The sequence below is a fragment of the Papio anubis genome, chromosome 9 (genome assembly GCF_008728515.1).
Source record: "Papio anubis isolate 15944 chromosome 9, Panubis1.0, whole genome shotgun sequence".
Classification (NCBI taxonomy): Eukaryota; Metazoa; Chordata; class Mammalia; order Primates; family Cercopithecidae; genus Papio; species Papio anubis.
Window position 1 is genome coordinate 58,382,120 of NC_044984.1, and position 21,140 is coordinate 58,403,259.

A 21,140-nucleotide genomic window follows, 5' to 3' on the forward strand; every position below is an offset into this window, starting at 1 on the left:
AAAAAAAAATCCCAGAACAAAGAAAGACAAGTAAGCAGATAACTCCAGTGAAATATTCAAGTGCTCCAACAGGGGAAGGCCGGGGAGACCCTGGACAGACCCAGTTGATATCTGTTCTGCATTGGAGGTGGGAAAGGGAAGGTCCTGAAAGAAGTGGCATCTAAGCAAAGACCTGAAGGACTAGTTGGTCAATAAAGGAGAGAAGAGGAGGATATTCCAGGCAAGGGAACCATCATGGGCAAGGGGCCGGCAGGGAATGTACCACGCCCGGCTAAGGGATGTACAGCAGGTTTGCAGAATAGAAGTAGTCCAGTGGGAGTGAGTAGGGAGGCGGTGAGCTACATGGCTGCAGGTGTGAATCAGAGCAGGTCCTGGGGGCCTGGGGATCTTCCTGGCCAGGCCTCCATCCAGACCTTTTCCTGAGGGCACGAGAAGGAACACTGCAGGTGGAGAGAAGTTGACCTGTTTAGGAGATAGTAAAAAGACAGTGCAGGCTTTCATTTCTGTAAACACAGCAGGCCAGATAATCTGAAAAACATGTAAATCTGAAAACTCTCAGAAATGTTGGTTAACATATAATGGACATCCTTTTAAATATAAATTTCTAGGGGCCAAAAAAAGAGGGAACTGAAAACCTAAGTGGCAGTTGTATCTACCCTTTAATTTCACAGGGGGAGAGAAGAGGAGGTCTGTGCCAAGTAAAGACTTGGAACTAAAAGCTTCCTCCCCACCAACCCCATTGCATTGCATCCCAGAACCAGAAGAGCTGCTATCTCAGTGAAATGGTTAAACAGAAAACCCTCTACCCACCTTCACGGGGCACAACAAGGAGACCTGGCTGCTCAGCCTGGGCTCCTGTTTGGAAGGGGCTGCAGAGAAGCATGCCTTTCTTTCACCATTGGCATTGCAGTTCCATTCATTTTACACCTCTCCATGACCTTGGAGCCTGCATAAAAAAATGGGATGGGAACTATCCCTGGGATACTTGTGCAGAAGCAAACACAAAACTATTCTGGATAAGAAATACCTCTCTCTTTCTTTCTCTCTCTCTCTCTCTATTTCTCTCTCTCCTCTCTTTTCTCTCTTCTCCTTTTTCTTTCTCTCCCTTTCTCTCTCCTCTCTCTCTCTCTCTCTCCCCACGCACACAGTCTTTCGACTGTAACCTTTACTGTTGGTCCAGCATAAAAATAAATCTTAATGATGATCCCCAGGGTGAACAAATGTTATATGTACTTAACAGAGAGTGGGGCTGGGAAGCAGAGGCTGGAGCCAGTACTGTATTCACATTTATAGTAACTTAACTGTTTCTTTTTAAAAGCAGTTGTAATTAAGAAGGCAGCCCATTCATCTATTCAGTAATTTTCTTTTTTCTTTTTTTTTTTTTTTTGAGATGGAGTCTTGCTCTGTCACCCATGCTGGAGTACAGTGGTGCGATCTCGGCTCACTGCAACCTCCTTCTCCCAGGTTCAAGCAATTCTTCTGCCTCATCCTCCCGAGTTAGTGGGATTACAATAGGTGCCCACCACCATGCCTGGCTAATTTTTGTATTTTCACTAGAGACAGGGTTTTGCCATGTTGGCTAGGCTGGTCTTGAACTCCTGACCTCAAGAGATCTGCCTGCCTCAGCCTCCCAAAGTCCCGGGATGACAGGTGTGAGCCACCGTGCACAGCCCATTCAGTAAATATTTTTGAGTATCTTCTGTGTTTTGCATTTAGTAATCGGTGGCTGTGAAGGGAAAATATGGATGGGTCCATGTATCTTATCTGGCCCCATGGCAGATGGGTGCATTTTTGTTTCTCCTGGTTTATTTGGTAGTTTTCTTTAAAAGGTAAGCAGTCTGAAATTTTCTTTAACTTGAGTGAGTTTATTATTGAATATGGGACTGAAGATAAGATGAATATGTCTGTGAAAAGGATAAAACAGGATTGGGAAAAAAAAGTCAGCCAGGTTTGGGTTTGAATATTGGCTCCACTTTGTGACTCTGGTTAAGTTACTTAACCTCTCTGAGCCTTGGTGTCCTAACTTGTAAAATGAGGTTTTATGACCCTTAAGTGAGAAACGTGATAAAGTCTTTGATACGACTGATAACCAACCCAGGATATGCACTTGATATTCCTTCTCCTTTTCACCAAATGTTACATCTTTAGCATGATATCATTACCAATCATTTAAGCTATATTCTGGAGTCTGGTTCTTACTCAGTTTTGGGACACTTATTGTGTAGAACAATCTTTGGCCTAAAGATGCCACTGCATAGTGGAAAGACCAAGGCTTGGTTCAGCTTCCCTGGACTCAAAAAAGACTCTCTCAGACACTAGCTTTAGTCTTTATCAAATCAGTATGCCTTGCTAAGCTTCCATTCTTTCACTGATAGAAAAGATACAGAGGGCCAGGTGTGGTGGCTCACATTTGTAATCCCAGCACTTTGGGAGGCTGAGGTAGGTGGATAACTTGAGGTCAGTAGTTCAAGACCAGCCTGACCAACATGGTGAAACCCTGTCTCTACTAAAAATACAAAAATTAGCCAGGCATGGTGGCAGGCACCTGTAATCCCAGCTACTTGGGAGGCTGAGCCAGGAGAATCGCTTGAACCCAGGAGGAAAAGGTTGCAGTGAGTCGAGATCACGCCATTGCAGTCCAGCCTAGGCAACAAGAGTGAAACTCCATCTAAAAAAATAAAAATAAAAATAAATAAAAAGAAGATACAAAGAATCTCTGCCTCAAATGGTAGTAATAAGGATTAAGTAGAGTTGATATCTGTAAAATCTTTATACCAGCCTCTGGATAAAATAGCTGACTTTATATAGCACTTACTATATATACGCGGTATTATTGTAAGCATTTTAAAATAATATTAACTCCAGTGATTCTCATGAACAATCTTACAAGCACTGTTATTTTACCCATTCTACAAAGTGACTGGGGCACAGAGCAGTTAAGATCATTTGCCCAAGATCTCATAGCTAGTAAGGGGTAGTGCTGCAGGTGAACCTAGACAGTGCAGCTCAAGAGGCCATGATCTTGACATGGGTATTACTTTTCACAGTAAGTGCTCAGTAAATGATAGCTGTTATTGTTTTCAATATTACTGCTACTGCTATTATTACTAAGGCAATAATAATTGTTTATGCAATGAGTGAAATAACACTTATTTAATGCTTACTATGGGGCAAGGCCCTGAGGATACGTTGAAGCATGAAATGTTCTGAAAGAATGTGTGGGTTACTTCAGCAGAGAAGATCTACATGAAGATTAATAGAAATAAGGTACCATTTACCTTATTATATGGGGCTGGGTAGATAGAAACTCTCAATAGAAAAGTTCCAATTACCTGCTATAGAACCACTGCTCTTTGCCTGATGGTGTTAAGAAAAAAGGGAGATGGCAGGGTAGAGGGTATAATTCTTCAGTGTGCCAGTGGGGAGAATGGGAGGCTGCCCTCACAGGTGCCAAGTGCTAGGAGCCTAAATCAGGCCTTCTTCCCCTGTGTGCATTCCTGCTTCCATTGTCTGCTTTCATTTTCTTCTGGAGAGGGCACTGACTTAATGCAGTATTAAATCCTGAATCTGGCCGGGCGCAGTGGCTCAAGCCTGTAATCCCAGCACTTTGGGAGGCCAAGACGGGCGGATCACGAGGTCAGGAGATCGAGACCATCCTGGCTAACCCGGTGAAACCCTGTCTCTACTAAAAAATACAAAAAACTAGCCGGGCGAGGTGGCAGGAGCCTGTAGTCCCAGCTACTCGGGAGGCTGAGGCAGGAGAATGGCGTAAACCCAGGAGGCGGAGCTTGCAGTGAGCTGAGATCCGGCCACTGTACTCCAGTCTGGGCGACAGAGCGAGACACCGTCTCAATAAATAAATAAATACATACATACATACATACATACATACATACATACATACATAAATCCTGAATCTGAGAGACGCCATGGCAGAAAGACCCAACTTCATCATGTCTTTCCTAACTTAATTAACATTCAGAGTCACAAATGATCATAAATAATAGGAGAATAACATGTCTGATTAAAGGGTGCTTTTGTTCCTGTGTTAGCATAAGGATTCTCTGCCATTTTGCCATTTTACAGTTACTTTTTAAAGAAAAAATAAACAAAAAAATTTCTTTTCGGCCGGGCGCGGTGGCTCAAGCCTGTAATCCCAGCACTTTGGGAGGCCGAGACGGGCGGATCACGAGGTCAGGAGATCGAGACCATCCTGGCTGACACGGTGAAACCCCGTCTCTACAAAAAAAAAAAAATACGAAAACTTAGCCGGGCGAGGTGGCGGGCGCCTGTAGTCCCAGCTACTCGGGAGGCTGAGGCAGGAGAATGGCGTAAACCCGGGAGGTGGAGCTTGCAGTGAGCTGAGATCCGGCCACTGCACTCCAGCCTGGGTGACAGAGCGAGACTCCGTCTCAAAAAAAAAAAAAAAAAATTTCTTTTCTTTTTTTTTTGTTTTTGAGACAGACTTTTGCCGTGTCTCCCAGGCTGAAGTGCAGTGGCACAATCTTGGCTCACTGCAACTTCCACCTCCTAGGTTCAAGCAATTCTTGTGCTTCAGCCTCCCAAGTAGCTGGGATTACATGTGCCCACTACCACGCCCAGCTAATTTTTGTATTTTTAGTAGAGACAGGGTTTCGCCATGTTGCCCAGGCTGGTCTCGAACTCCCAGTCTTAGGCAGTCCGCCCACCTCGGCCTCCCAAAGTGTTAGGATTCCAGGCGTGAGCCACCACGCCCGGCTGCAAACATTTTTTAAAAAGTACTTTTTCTTAAGCCGTATCATCGCAGTTGCTCACTGTTTTTGTTGAGTTACTCTTTAAGATTTTTAAACAGTTTTCTTTTGCTGTTTATATTAACTTTTAGCTTTATTTTATAGATTAAAACAAGGAGCAGTTATGAATCTGAAACAGTTTAATGGGTTTCAACAGGACATGTGACAAGTCATAAGCCAGCAAACTTCATGGTTCTCTTCATGAGCCTTGAGACAATGCAATAAAGTTCTGATTCCCAGGAACAGTTTTTGGGAGACTGGAGGTTATGTATCAGGGGATTAATAAATAACCCTCGAATTTATGTTCCATGCAACGCATAACTAGCCAAATTTCTTTTCCAGCAACAGACTGAACATTCAAAGCAGACTTTGTATGCCGTGGCAAAACCACAGTCTGTCTGAGACAGTAGTCAATAGATTTTTATGTAAACGTAAATCACTTTATTCAATGGAGTGTGTAAAGCTGAGGGCCTGCCTAAGCACTGTGTGTGTTAGGGTCCCATAGTCCTTGTCAGGAATATAGGTTTTCACCAGTGTTCTTGGTCCAGGTTTTTCCTTCCAAACCTGGACAATTGCTGGCTCTGTGCCGTCCACAGGCTGGAAGGCTGTTCTGCTGGCTGATAAGTATCCCGGTCTGAGAAATGCTCAGAGCAGGAAGCACAGCGACAGTATCCATCTGTTGTGGCTCCTTAGTTTGCCTTGGTGACTTCACTCATCTGATTGGGACAGCTTTGAAATGGATGGTAATTCTGTGTTTCTTCACTTCTTAGGAAAGACCAGAACCTGTTGTCTCCAGTGAACTGCTGGTATTTGCTCCTGAACCAAGTAAGGAGAGAAAGCAAAGACCATGCAACCTTGAGTGACATCTATCTGAACAATGTGATTATGCGGTTCATGCAGATAAGTGAGGATTCTACCAGGATGTTTAAAAAGGTACACTCCATAAATCCTGCCATAGTGTGCTTTCCAGTAACTGCCTTGCCTATAACCAGGACTGAGAACAGTGTCTGAAAAATTAGGTGAATGAATCCTTTAGAGACACAGAATAAACGGTTAAAAATTAGATGAATGGATGTTTTAAAGACATGGAATAAAGAATTAAAAATCAGGCTGGGCGCGGTGGCTCATGCCTGTAGTCATAGCATTTTGGGAGGCCAAGGTGGGTGGATCACGAGGTCAAGAGATTGAGACCATCCTGGCCAACATAATGAAACCCCGTCTCTACTAAAAACACAAAAATTAGCTGGGCGTGGTAGCGCATGCCTGTAGTCCCAGCTACTTGGGAGGCTGAGGCAGGAGAATCGCTTGAACCCGGGAGGCGGAGGTTGCAGTGAACTGAGATCGCACCACTGCCCTCCAACCTGGGTGGCAGAGTGAGACTCCAACTAAAAAAAAAAAAAAAAAAAAAAAGAGTTAAAATTGGATGAATGAATCTTTTAAAAATACAGAAGAAAAAGTTAGGTATAGGGCATACGTATAGAGTTTTAAGTCGGTGAATCTACGAGCTAAACAATGTGAGCAAAAATTTTGAAATAAGATGTTCCTGCAAATTGCTCCTCTGCCCAGGAACGGACTACCTGTACTCATGAAAAATCAGGCCAGAGGGTAAATGCCTTGAATTCTTTGTTTGGGGCTCACACATGGTGAGAAACTTGTAAAGAACAAGATTATTACATGTGCTACTCTCTTGAGAAGATGCTAGCACAGTCTTTCTTAGTCTCACCAGACCAGCAGCAGAGGCTGTGAGAGAGCGAGATGAAGAAAATTTCACAGGGCACAGAAAACTCCATCCCTTACACACCAGCAAGCTTCCTCCTTCCCAAGTCCATTAAAAAACAAGAACTGGACTTTGAAGTTTTCTTATCATTGTTACTAATCTCAGCCAACTCTCAGCTGGTTTTTTGTTGTGTAGACATTTTTGCTGAGCACAAATAATAAAATGGGACCGTTTCCTGTGTAGGGAGTGCAGCTACTTGCCCAGTACAACTAGCGTTCATTTTTTATGCTTGTAAGATGAGAGTTTTCCCCACCCCCTCAGCTTTGTATTAGGAATGTTGATGCCTGTACCTATACCTGTACCTCTATTCAGTAAGTAATTATTAGTTTCAGAAAGTAGCGGGGAGAAAAACCACCCTGTAGATTAATATTTATGTTTCAAAGAGTCTCCTTAAAACAAAGACATAGTGTTAAGCAGGCCAGCTGGAAAATTTCTTAGTCATGTTTGATGTATCCACATTAGATTTGATTTCTGACCTAGAAAGGGAATTTAGCAAGCTCTAAGTCACCTTATGCTCCATTAAATAGAAAAAAAAAAATTCAAACGAAGGAGAAACTTTGAAAATTGAAACTAAGGAGCATATAATTTAAGAACAGATAGAGAAATATCCTATGCATCTTAAATAGTAGAGTTTTTAAAAAGTAATTTAGACAGAGCCATGAAAGTGAAATAATTTTCTTGTACATGAGCTCTTTATGCAGAGACCTCATTTGGTTTAGCAGGTTTTTCTGAGCATCTCTTATGGGCAGGAGACTACGATGACAGGTGTTGAAAAGGCTGCAAAGATGAAGAAAAACTAGTCCTGGTGCTCAAGGAGGTCACAGTTTATCCAAATTTGTATGGCACTATATAATGCTTCTTATTGAGACAGGGCCTCTAGGACCAGTACCTCTACTGAGTTCATTTATTAATCCATTCAACAAAGCATCTTTAAAATGCCTGGCTAGGGGAGCAGAGCTAAAAGACATGTCCCTGCCTGCAAGGAGCTCATTACAGTAATTAACAGTTACCACGCTAAACGGAACTGGAAGGCTGGAGATCTTAACTCTACCTAGGGGATGAGGAAATTCTTCACAGCTAGGGGAACACTTGAAGTGAGACTTGTAGGAGAAGGAGGCATTCATCAAACGGAAGGACAAAGAGCTATTCCAGGAAAGGAGAACATGAGCATGTTCCGGGAAAGGAAAGAGTTTGATATGATTGGACCAGGGATCGTATGGGAGTGGGTGATGGGATGTGAAATTAGAAAGGATGGTCATTAAGAAGGGACTTTGTATGTCTTGCTAAAATGTGAGGATGTGTATTTTGTAAGTCAAAGTCAAGGGCTTGATAAAGTGGATAGAAACCTAGGGCTAAGAGTCAAACAGATTCGGATTTGAATTCCAGCCCTTCTGCGTACTTGCTTTGTGATCTTGGGAGATCATTCCAGAGATTCAAGAGCAGGCTGTCCATTCTTGAGGGAGCAAGAAAGGCAAAATTGGGCAGAGGGAGAGGCTGCACCTGTGAGTGCTCTGGGGCTGGCATGGCCTTTGGAGTGATCTCATATCCAGGCAAGGAGTCCTGGCCTTTGTTTTGGGGAGGGATTAAGTAATCTTGGAGTGAGGCAGCTCCCATTGGTGGACGGTAATTCCCAGAGAGGGATCAGCTGTGAGTTTCAGCAGCTAGCAGCCAGTATTCCCAGTAGTTGGAGGAATGAGTCACTGGCTCTTGAGGAATGGCCTGGAGAATGCACAGTAGACACACACACACACACACACACACACACACGCACACACATGCAGAGAGAGAGACAGAGACAAAAACAGATATGCCTGCTTGCTTGCTACTAGAAGTTCTCTTCTTATCCAGACTTTCTGGTTCTCAAAGAATTTCATCCTTGGAAACTGCCTATTTACAGTGGATTCCTGGTTACTTTGGCATTTAGTAGGGGGAATGCTCCATGCTTCCTGAACAGCTTTTTCATTCCTAAACATTGCTGACCACGTGGAAGGGTAACAAGTCATTACAATTGCAGGTGGGAAGTTCTGCCTTCCTCGAGCGAGTATAGCACACTACGCACCTCACCTTCCCATCAGTGTTATTGCCGGAAGAGGAAAGAATAAGAGAGGCAAAGGGCACAAAGGAGAGATCGGAGTTTATAGAGGAGTAAGATCAACGCCTAGGACACATTTGTCATCTGAAAGAATAAAAAGCCAGAATCTATATCTACCAAGTCCAAAGAATTCCAGGTCCCTTTAGATTAGAAAGCAAGACTAGTCTTTTCTGCCTTTTTTTTTTTTTTTTTTTTTTGGTACCCGTTTATGCCTGAGGTTGCAATTTTTTAAATTTTTACAGTTAGAACTTGGCGATGACCTTGACCAGTAAGATACAAATTACTCCCATATGCTTAGTGTTCCAATAGTGGAACACTAGGCATAAATGGTTTTTAATCACCAATCTTCCTCTTTTTTTAGCTCTTCTTCCATTGTTATGGTTCTAGGTCAGAAGCCTATTTTCTATCAAAATGGAAAGAAATTATTAGCATGAATCTGAAGCAGCCTTTAGAACTGCTGTGGAGTCATTAGTGAGCATAATGCTTGTTTTCCTTGGGAGAAGATTTTGAGACGTCCTCATGTTTCAATAATATCCCCATGTCTATATGGACCTCCAAATCAATACTGTGTATCTGATAGTTTTGGCCTCTTAAACAGCCATATCTTTTACAGTTTCCTCAATGACAAAAAATCCTGTTACCCAAATTATTCTCTCTGATAAGGAGTGTGGAGCAGGTAATTTCAGGAATTTTTTTGTGTGTAAATGGATATAACAATCAAGAAGACACTTGTAGAAATACTCAATTCCATGCAGAGTTATAGGGAACAACTTCAAGACTTAAATCTTAATTACATCAAAACCAGTTATAGACATAGTTGCCTAAACTTGAAAGTTTTCAACAGGTTAAAAAAAAAAAGTGAAGCATTTTAAAAACAACAGTATTCAACTATTCAAATACTGATTATTTTAGATTTATGCCTTTAAAATTCTAAATGAAGCCTATTGGTCAAAATAAGCTTTTAGGTTCTGAAATCAGATATTCTGGGTATGAATCTTGGCTTTCCCACTGTTGGGAGCTGTGTGGACTTGGGAATATTTGTAAATAAGCCTCAGTTTCTGCAGCTATAAAGTGGATATAGTAACCTACTCCAGATAGTCGTTTAGAGGATTCATGAGTTATATATGGAAAGCCACTTAGCCTAGTGTCTGGACTTAATAAGTCCTGGTAACTTTCATCTAATATCTTTATTATTATCTATAGTATAAGCACTTATTCTATATACCAGAATAATTATGTAATGTGAGATTATACCAGATATTATACCAAATGTATCCTCATTCCAAGGAGAGTATAGTTTTCACAATGATATGAAAAACACTTCCAGAGAATAAATTTTATTTTCTACTTATTATGAAGTTCCAAACAATATTTGTAAGCAAACAGTGATAAGTGCCCTCACAACAGCATTGCTTGTGGCTAAATTAAAATTTTCGTCCTCACCTTTGAACATTTAGTGGGAAATCAGGGAGTATCCAGGTGAATGCCCAAGCTGACCAAGACTCCGTGCCTCTCAAATCCCCCACAGCCGTTTCACCTGGAGAGCCTTACCTTTGAGGCTTGATTTCTTCATTCATTCAACAAAAGAGTTATTTAATTCTAAACCTTCTACTAGATAGAGACAATGTAAACACAGACAGGAGAGTACTCTGCTTTTACCCTCTTAAGTTCTGCTTAGCTATTTTAAGAGAAGGTCAGAATTTAGAGGCTCCTGCTACACAAGGGCTTGTTTCATTCTCAACCCTCACTTGTTTCCCAAAGAACCAGGGCTGATGTGCCTCTTGCCCTGTTCTCCAGCCTTGCCTTCTGCAGTCATGAGCTTTTGCTTCCTTCTTTCCATTACTCAAGCTGAAACAGAGTGCTCTGCATCTGGTTTGGTTCTGCAGCCAGAAAATGTGCAGTTCCTGTGCTACACATAAAAATGTAATTAATGTCATCTGTCACAGTTGCAGGACGGGCTATACAGCCAGCTTGCAATAATCACTTTATTTAAGCACCTAATCACAAGGTGTTATTTACCAATTTTAAGAAAGTTAATAGAAGTATGTAGTTTGGAGGTATACCATCAAATGGTGGCATTTGAATATGTTAGTTTATCTCTATGGGTTTTAAATTATCTGGAAGTCTATCGTTTCCCCAAAGATGGTTTTAAAATCATTAATATGTTTTTATCCTTCCTTGGTTTGCATAATTACATGTACAATATAATTCATTTTGTTTCTTCACCAATAATGATGATATTTGTAAGCTGCCACTTACTGAGTTTTAGCTGTGTGCCAAGCACTGTACTCTACATTTTCGTAAATTAACTCACATATCCTCACAGCTGCCCGGTGAACAGGTATTATATCCACACTTCAGGGATAAGGAAACAAAATGCTCAGGAGTATAAATTGCAGCGTCAGGCTGACTAGCATGTATTCTTGTCTTAGCCCGTATGTCTTAGATAGTTCATAGCTGCTATGTACTCTGTTGGTATTTCTTGGTGGTAATTAGAGATGTCACCCAATGCATAGGGTCAGAAACTTCTAAGAAATAGGACACTATGGTTCTTGTCCTAGTCATTTCTTATGAAAAGACTGAAGAATGATATTCTGGGAAGAGGCACAAAATCTGTCAGTCATCCAAGTTATAGGGAGGGACTCAAAGCAGCAGAAACTGGCCCCAAATCACTGAGAATAACCCCTCTTTCTCATAAGTGCCATAGGTTGTCAGAGTCAGACTCACAGAAATTCAGTTAACTCACTTGAGGTATTGCTGATTGTGTGGCTTAATCTGAAAGAAAGGAGAGGTTACTAGTAAGATTCATGCTTATTTTTTATTTTGATCAAAGACAGCTCTATTCTATTTAAGTACCCCAACGTGAAAAACAAAGCAAAGATATTTTATGAAGGAGAAATGCTGTAGTTTCAAATACACCATTTAAAATAAGTTAATATTCAAACATGTTTTAGTAGAGGTTAATAAAAGATACCACTTGACTACAAATCTCTAAGGCTCTGACCTTGTTTTTTTTTAAAAAAAAGGCCCGTAAGTTAAAAGCATCTGAAAACTATCAATCTATATATGTGAAAAAAGAACCTATTTCTCTTTGAATATAAAAATATATATGGATTGTAGACATTTAGAAAACACTAAAAATATAAAAAGAAATAATAATTACCCGTATTAACACTACCTACTTTTAAATTTTAGGCTCTATCTTTTCAATATTTATATGTGTATAATATATTTAAATATGTACATATATATTTTACAGAATTGAGATTTCATTCTATATAGCTTGGAAAGGTGTCATTTTCATATAGAATTATTAGTATTTCTCACATCTGGAAATAGACTACCTCACAACTACATAGTACTTTACTTTGTGCATGGCCATGTTAGGTTTCTGTTGTTGGACATTTAAATCTATGATTTTTTTTTTTCTTATGCTACATTCTTTGAAGTAGAATTATCAAGTTGGAGCGTGGCCTTTGAATTTTGTTAGAATTTCATGTCTTGAATTAAATTCTTACCATTTGCTTTTCTGGAATAATGATGGTCATGGTTGTCATTTACAGACAAGTCATATATTCACTGAAAAATTAATTGACTATTTTATTAGCAGTAAGCTACCACATATAATTTAGTGTACTTATATAACAGTAGTAAATAATATAACAAGAAGAACTTTTTCAAAGCATTTTAGTGCAGTGTTGCAGAAGAATTAAATGGTATTCCGGTGGCCTCAAGGGGCAGCTTAATTATTGATAGGGCCTGGATAAATAAGAATAGTTCAAGCTAACACTGCTAGCTGGTTCTCTTGGGTTTTATCAACCCCATGACTAGCTTTCTTTTTTTTTTTTTTATAAGAAAGAAGCCAAAACTAAACTATCATTTTTTGCAATGATGTAATTTTCTGAAATATTTTAGAACATATTTTTAATTTATATTTCTGAATTGCTTATCAGGATGGCAAGCACATAATAAGTGCTCTCTGAATAGCAATTATTGGTGCTGCTGTTCTTGGAGTTACATTGTTGCCTTTATTATTTAGTAACAATAGGATATGTGTGATTGGCCTGGCTTTAACTTTAATATAACAAGAGGAAGTACTGAATACTGAAGGCAACTGTAACACAATGGTAAGTATTTGAGTATCTAAACACAGAAATGGTACAATACAATTACAGTGTGCAAGATAAAAAATGAGACACCTGTGTAGGGCAGCTCCATTCTAATCTTATGGGACCACTGTCATTGAGGACAATAACAGCTATACAGGTTTGTAGCCTTGGAGCAGTGGATTATACCATATAGACCAGGTGTGTAGTAGACTATACCATCTGGGTTTGTGTAAGTACACTCTATGATGTTCACACAACAATGAAATCGCCTAATGATGCATTCCTTAGAATATGTCTCTATTGTTAAGTAATGCCTGCCTGTACTTGAACTCATGATTACATTGAGACAAGTGGTCAAGGAACACTTGAAAACTTATTTTTTAGCTAAAATTAAAATCTAGAAGGGTAAATTGTTTTAAATGGATATCTCTAAGTTACTTTTGTTTTATTCTGTTTGCTAATCTGTAGTTTCTAATTTCACACAATGAACATGTTGTATAATAAAACACACAATAAAACAGTTATTTTTTGTAAACTGAAATCTGAAGGTATACCAGTGTTTGTTTGCTGTAAAGGAGGGGGAAAACTCTATCCAGTAAATAATTCATCCCCAAATGCTGTTTATTAATGGAGAATCTGCCTATTCTATGGGTCCAGTTGAAAATTACACTTGGATTATGCACTCTTAAGATGGTTAAAATAGGAAGACATGAGATCAGAGGACTTCTGACTAAGACAGCAGATTCTACATGGGCTTCAACCACCTTACTTCCCAAATTATCTGTTAAATGACCCATCAAATACATAAATAGGAAAAACTAGAATAATTATTTCAACTTCAAGCAGAGCCCATCATTCCTTTGCACAAATCTTCTAATGACTCTCACCACACTCAGAGCAAAAGTCTACATCCCTACCTCCCTTCCCCAGCTTTATTCTTCTTTATAGCACTTATCCCTTTGTGACATACTATATATTTACTTAATTATTTGTTGACTTTCTGTCTCCCCTCAATTCCAGTGAAAGTTCTTAAGGGAAGAGACTTTCATGTTGTTCACTGAAACAATGACTGGCACAGAGTAGGTGCTCAGTAAATATTTATTGAATGAATAAGTAATGAATAAAGATTTACTTCTGCATTAGAAACCAAAGATAGTGGCATTTACATAACACAAGTTTCAAGGCATTTCAGCAAGACCCAGCATTAGCAAGGCTAGGTTTAAGCAACACTATAATGTACAACCTACTTCCCGAGAGAAAGAAACCAGAGTGGGTCCTAGTAGCAACCCACCTTCACAGGTCAGCTAGGAGACTGATGACTCTCATCGCTGGAGCATCCTCTCTGTTCTGTCACAGATTGGTAGCCCTGGGACCATGGTGTTAAAAAGCACCACACTTTGCTCTAATCAGCCATAGGCACCATGAAATTCACCGGAAGGTTCCCATGGCACAGTTTCCCACCTAACTCCCCCAACTGAAAATTGCTCTTACGATTATCTTCTTTTTCATCATTCCTTGAGATATTTGGAAATCCAGTCTATATAAAAATTACTCAAGAACTATCAGTCAAAATCAAGCTCAGCCTCCCATTTACTCTTAAGACAATACCAGGCAAGCATGGACTTCCTTAGAGAGATAATTATGCACATACTTACAGGGATAAGTATGAATAAACAGAGAGGAATACATAGTTCCTCTAAATATATGCTATAGTTTATTCATTCATTCTTCAGTAAGTACTTATTTGAGGCTTTCTTTGTCTCAGGCATTTGTCAAGATGTTGGGGATACAGCAGTAACCGCCACAGGCCTTCTCCCTACCCCTTGGATCTTACAGTGGGACAGTACAGGCAATTACAGTCTTAATTACAGAATAGCATGTTAATTGTACAGTAAGGAGAGAAGGCCCTTACTTCTTAGGACTTGGAGATCAGGAAAGCTGCAATTTGAATCAGTTATTAAGAGTTAGCTGGAGAAATGATGGGAAAGGAGCAGAAAACTCTTCCAGGAAAAAACAGCATGTGTGAAGAATCACATGCCATGAGTGATTTCATGGAGGACAAGGGTGTTCTTTGTAGGTGAATCAAAGAATGGGAGAGGGCAGATGGCAAGAGAGATGATTGGAAAATAAGAAAGAGTTGAAATTAAAGGCCATGTTGAGGAGTTCGAATTTATTCTAAGAACAGTGGAAAGCCATTCACAGGTTTAAACACGAGAGTGACGTGATTCACTTTCAGTGTGCCTGGAGTGTGGAGAGTGGACTGAAAGGTAATAAGACAGAAAGACTCAGTTTGCAGCTCTTAGAACTAATCCAGATGAGAGATGACGATGCTTTTCCTTGGTTGTGGCAGTAGAAGCAGAGGAGCAGGTGGATTCGAGTGGTGTGTTGGAGATAGAATATGTAATGTAGGCCTGGGTAATTGATTGGCTGGGTGGGAGAGGAGAGAGATGTAGAGGGAGCAGTCAGAGGTGACACCCAGGCTTAGGCAGTTGTCAGGATGATAGGTGTCATATGAGAGGAGAAGGCTCGGGGCACAGAGGCTGTGATGGGAAAGGGATTGTGGAAAACATGGTGTTTACTTTTGGGTGTGCCTGTGGATAACTGGGTAGAGAAGCCCCATAAGCAGACCAAGAACTTCAGGAGCGAGATCAAGACTAGAGAGTTGAGAATCTTCCACCTTTGGCAGGTCATTAAAATCCTGGGAGTAGTTGAGATAAACCAGGGAGAACATATAGGGTGAGGAGGGAAGAGTAAGGAAAAACTCACAGAAAAACTAGGAATTAAAGAATGAGAAGAAGAAACATATCCTATAAAATGACTGAGAAGGATCAGCCAGAGAGGTGAGAAGAAACGCAGGTGAGTGAGGTGTCCAGAAAGCTAAGTGAAGAAAATGCCAGGAGGGAGTGGTCAATATGCAAAGGCCATGACGTCCACTGAACTGAGCAGCAAAGGGTCATTGATTATCTCTGTAAGAGCAGTCTGGGCAGAATGGTAGATGTTGAGCGAGCAAATTGGGACAGCAAATGTGGACAGTATTGTCTAGAAATTTGCCTGTAAAGAGGAGGAAAGATAAGGGAGGTATTTGAAGAAGAACGTTGGTCAAGAAAGGTTTTTTTTTGTTGTTGTTGTTTGTGTTTGTTTGGGGTGTGTGTGTGTGAAAAAAACAGGATGTTAGGACAAACTAGTTTAAAATGTTGAGGAGGGCCAGGCCTGGTGGCTCATGCCTGTAATCCCAGTGCTTTGGGAGGCCAAGGCGGGAGAATCACTTGAAACCAGGAGTTCAAGACCAGCATGGGCAACATAGCAAGACATGATTTCTGTAGAAAAAATATTTAAAAGTTAGCTGGGCATGATGATGTACACCTGTACTCCCCCAACTACTTAGGAGCCTGAGGAGGGAGGATTGCTTGAGCCCAGGAGTTCAACGCTACAGTAAGCAATGAATACACCACTGCACTCTGGCCTGGGCGACAGAGTGACGCTCTGTCTCTAAAAAAATCCAAAAATAATATGTTGAGGAAAAGGAGCCAAAAAAAGGGAAGCTTGACATTTTAGGAGAGAACAGGTGTAACTGATTGACCCAAGACTCTGCCAAGGGAGCAGGTAATGGGACCCAAAGGACAGACAGAGGGATTAGCCTCTGGCAAAAGACTGTATTTGGAGATGAGAGAAGAGCTGCTATGGATGCAGGATTCTCTATTCCTGTTTCTTTGTGAAGTTAGAAGTGATAACATCTCATAAGCAAGAGGAGGAGAAAGAATGGTCTTTTGGGAAAATAAGGTTTGAGAAAAGTAGAAAAGATTCCAACCAACCCCTGGAGGGACTGAGAATTAAAAATAAAAGAAATATGATGTGAAAAAGAATCCCCACTTGAGAAAATATCACAATATGAAAATAGAATATGAGTTTTCAAATAAACTTGCTGAAAAGACACACACACGTAGTACTTTCAAGCCTCAAGCTTGCATGACTTCTACAAGCATTCCGTAAAAGCATCCTCTTTTCAAAAAGAACACAAGTTAGGTATTATATATAATATTAAATGTCAGAAAACAATGGAGCAAAACCAAGGACAATTGAAGGAAAGTTACAACTCCAAAATTCTAGATAAAACCAAGTTGTTACTCATTTTAAAAAGCAACTGAAGAGCAATCTTAAATATGTAGTGTACTTTCCTGAATGCACACTTAGTTTGGGTAGCTTGTGTGCAAAGTTAGCATTTTCCTTTTATCAACTCCCTGAAGTATTTCTTGCCCACAGTGGCTTTGGGCTTGGCCACATGACTTGCTTTGGTCAATGGGACAATGGTAAATGTGAAGCAAGCAGATACTTGAAAAGTGCTTCCACATTGTGGCCTGCCCTCTTTTGATGCTTTTAGACATGTAACATGTTATCAAGTCCCAGCTAGCTTGCTGGATGAGGCACAAGACTACATGGAAGGCAACTGAAACCTCCTGAGTGACAGCCAGCCAAATATTACACATATAATGAGGACATCTTAGATCATCCAATTGTCAGCTGACCCCAGCTGATTGCAAATGCAAGAAAGAACACAGCCAAGCCAGCTCAGAACAGAAGAATCTCCCAGCTGGCCCACAGAATCCTGAGCTAAGTAAAGTGTTGCTTAAAGCCCCTAAATTTGGACGTTTTGTTCCACAGCAAAAGTTAAATGATACCCTAGGTAAAGACCTGTGCCCTCCCCAAAAGGTAGATGAAATCAGAAGATATACATAGGTTTTGGGTAAATAGACTAAGTATACTCCACCATGCCTTTCCCACTGAAGGCATGTTTAAAAACTGCATACCTGCAGCAGTTTAAAAACTGAAAATTAAACGGTAGCAGGTAGGTTGGGGAAGAAGACCAGATTTTTAAAATTCCATCAAATTGGCATTATGTTTTCCACTTCTTTTCCTTCAGTATCCTCCAGCCTAAATGCAAGGCAGCTAGAAACCTGAAAGTAGACATTGGACTTACTTAAACATAGAGGGCTGTAAGAGAAGCTGTTAGCTGTGACACAAAAAGCAGAAAAGGGAAAATAAAGATGATCCAAATTTTTCATTTTTCTCACTACTTCCTCATGCCCCAGTCACTAGACAATCCCAAAATGGCAACAGCAGCAGTGACACCAACAGAAGCCTACAATTACCTACAACTCTGAAATAGAGAAACTTTCCTCCCTGATCAGAGGAGCTGTGATCCAAGAGGGTGGGGCAACCACCTGTTGTTTTATTTTCTGTCTGTCCTGCTGCCACGTGGCCTCAGATGTGGACACAGTCATAACGAGTGTTTAGTAGATTAGAAAAACTGAAGCCCCAACTTTCCAGTTAGAGCAATGAAAAGGGGAGCCCTAGGAACCAAAAAGTACTGGGGAGATTTCAGAAGGGGTAAAGATTGAGAAAGCAACACCATAAAGTTCTTTATGAACTGCTGAATCCCTAAGCTACACATGAATGAGACTTATCCTAGATAGAAACTTACCAAAGACTTCAAGAATTAAACTATAGAATAGGAGCATTGTGTGAGTTCCAGAGAAGCCACTTTGTGGTGCATCTGCAGGACAGGTATGAATAGCACTGCAAAGGTGTTGGAAACAATTAACAACAGGATACTGGTCAGAATTTGTATTCTGAATCCAACTAGACTGATTTCCTGATGGAATAAAATTATCAGAATTCTGTATATGGTTTAAACAAGACTTGGAGTTTCATAATATAATATGCAGAATATCTAGAATACAATCCAAAATTACTCAGCATACAAAGAACCAGGAAAACTTCAACTTCCATGAGTAAAAACATTGATAAACATCAAATTCTGAGATGACACAGATGTTTGAATTATCTAACAAAGATCTGTGTGTGTGTGTGTGTGTGTGTGTGTGTGTGTGTGTGTGTGTGTGTGTATGAGAGAGAGAGAGAGAGAAAGAGAAAGAAAGGAAAGAAGGAAGGGAGGGAGTGAGGGAGGGAGAGAGGAAGTGTCTCACTCTGTCGCCCAGGCTGGAGTACAGTGGCTCAATCATGGCTCACTGTAGCCTTGACCTCTCCAGGCTCAGGTGATCCTCCCACCTCAGCCTCCCAAGTAGCTGGGACTACAGGTGTGCACCACCATGCCCAGCTAATTTTTGTTATTTTTTTGGAAGTGGGGTTTTACCACGTTGCCCAGGCTGGTTTTGAATTCCTAGGCTCAAGTGATCTGCCTGCCTTGGCCTCCTAAAGTGCTGGGATTACAGGCATGAGCCATTGTGGCTGGCTACAAAGACTTTTAAAGCAACCATGATAAAAAATGTTCCAAGAAGTAAGGGCAGATACTCTTGAAATGAATGGAAAGCCAGGAAGTTTCAGCAGAAAAATAAAAGGTATAAATGCAAATTTGAGAACTGAAAAATGCTATAACTAAAACAACAACAACAAAAATTCACTAGATAGACTCAGTGTTAGAACGGAGATAACAGAGGGAAGAATCAGTGTATATGAAGGTAGATTAACAGATATAACCTGGTCTGAACAACAGAGAGAAAAAATATTTTTAAAAAAATGAACAGAGCCTCGGGGACTTTGGGAATGATACCCAAATGTCTAACATTTGTGTCATCAGAGGTCCTGAAGGAGAGGAGAAAGAGTGTGGGGCATAAAAATAAAACTAATTGAAAAATAATTGCAAGAAAATTTCCCAAATTTGGCAAATGACATAAACCTACACATTGAAAAAGCTCAGCAAAACCAAACTAGATGAACCTGAAGGAGTCCATATCTACACACATCATCATAAAACTGAAAACTAAAGACAAAGAAAAATATATTGAAAGCAGCCAGTGAAAAATGATATATTATTTTGGGGGGAACATTAATTCAAATGGCTGTGGGACTCTCAACCCACTCAATGCTAGCAGCACCTCACAGGTTGTGACAACCAAAAATGGATTCAGACAAGCCAGGTGTCCTCTGGGGGCAAAGTTGTCCCCAGCTGAGAAACATTAATGTAAATTGATTAAGTCTTCCATCCTAGTTTTTTTTAAAAGAAATATTCCAATTTGGTTTGTTTTCCCATCTTAGGGTTTACAAGTCCAAATTCAATGAACAAACATAGGGTCGGTCAGAAGGCACCCAGTCCCTCATGTCCCATGAAAAAGGAGTTTAAAAATATTGTTCAGTACCAGGTTTATTCAATTTCAGTTATTTATAAAAGATGAGCACTTAATAAAATTCATATTCTTTTTTTTTTTTTTTTTTTTTTCATTTGAGACAGAGTCTCGCTCTGTCACCAGGCTGGAGTGCGGTGGCGCGGTCTCGGCTCACTGCAGCTTCCACCTTCTGGGTTCAAGCGATTCTCCTGCCTCAGCCTCCCGAGTGGCTGGGACTACAGGCGTGTGCCACCACACCCAGCTAATTTTTGTATTTTTAGTAGAGATGGGGTTCCACCATGTTGGCCAAGACGGTCTTGATCTTTTGACCTCGTGATCTGCCCGCCTCAGCCTCCCAAAGTGCTGGGAATACAGGCATGTTCGTTTTCAAAGAAGTTCATTTTCAAAGAGGCATAGACACACTGAATCCTTACTCATTCTTCTCATCTGAGAAAGAAGATGCTGCTTTAAGAAAGACACTGATGAGGAGAGAACATTCCTACCATATGTTGAGGTGTCTGCAATTGAGATCAACAAATTCTAAAGCCACCTAAGAACAGTATTCTGGTTGCTAGCCAACTTTCTTACCAGTTGAAGACTATGTTTAATACCACATGGTAGGGATTCTAAAAGATTTTCAGCAGCTTTAAGAAATGCCATATTGGGGGAGATTGCACATATAGCAAATATTTGAATTAAGAAACACTTGTGATACCTTGGAATATATCAACCTAAAAATATGCATTTGCAGAAGAGATACCGAATATGGCTGTCAGATTTATTTCAGTACCTTTTAAATTTCAGCAGAAAAAAAATTATTGTGAGTGAAGCAGTTAAATAGGAACAAGAAAATTTGCCAACTAAATACTTTGTATAATTGACCTTGAAGCCTATAAAAAAGGAAAGATCTTGACACTGGATATATGAACTATTTAGATTGAGAAAAAATAATGTTCAATAATTAGTAGTAAATAAACACATGCACTACTTTTACTTTTTAAACGTTAACAGTTTCAAATGAACACATAGAACCATAATTGGCTAATGTGCTGGCTTGAACAAACGTGTCCATAAAAGTTTTATCTTAGCTGGGCACATTGGTTCACACCTGTAATCCCTGCACTTTGAGAAGCCAAGGTGGGAGGATTACTTGAGGCCAGGAGTTCACACTAGCCTGGGCAACATAGCAAGACCCCCATTTTACAAAAATAAAAATTAAAAAATAGCTGGGCATGGTGGTGTACATCTGTAGTCCCATCTACTTGGGAGGTG

General features: G+C 40.3%; 1 protein-coding gene across 2 annotated transcripts in view; it reads left to right on the forward strand.

Moving 5' to 3' along the window:
* The window catches only part of SRGAP1 (SLIT-ROBO Rho GTPase activating protein 1), a 318,550-nt gene that overhangs the window by 147,847 nt on the left and 149,563 nt on the right, over positions 1–21,140 (forward strand). For both annotated transcript variants that reach the window (XM_003906716.5, XM_017945988.3), the window contains exon 3: positions 5,540–5,702. In XM_003906716.5, coding sequence (XP_003906765.4) covers positions 5,540–5,702 — 163 coding nt within the window. The remainder of the gene's footprint in view (positions 1–5,539; positions 5,703–21,140) is intronic.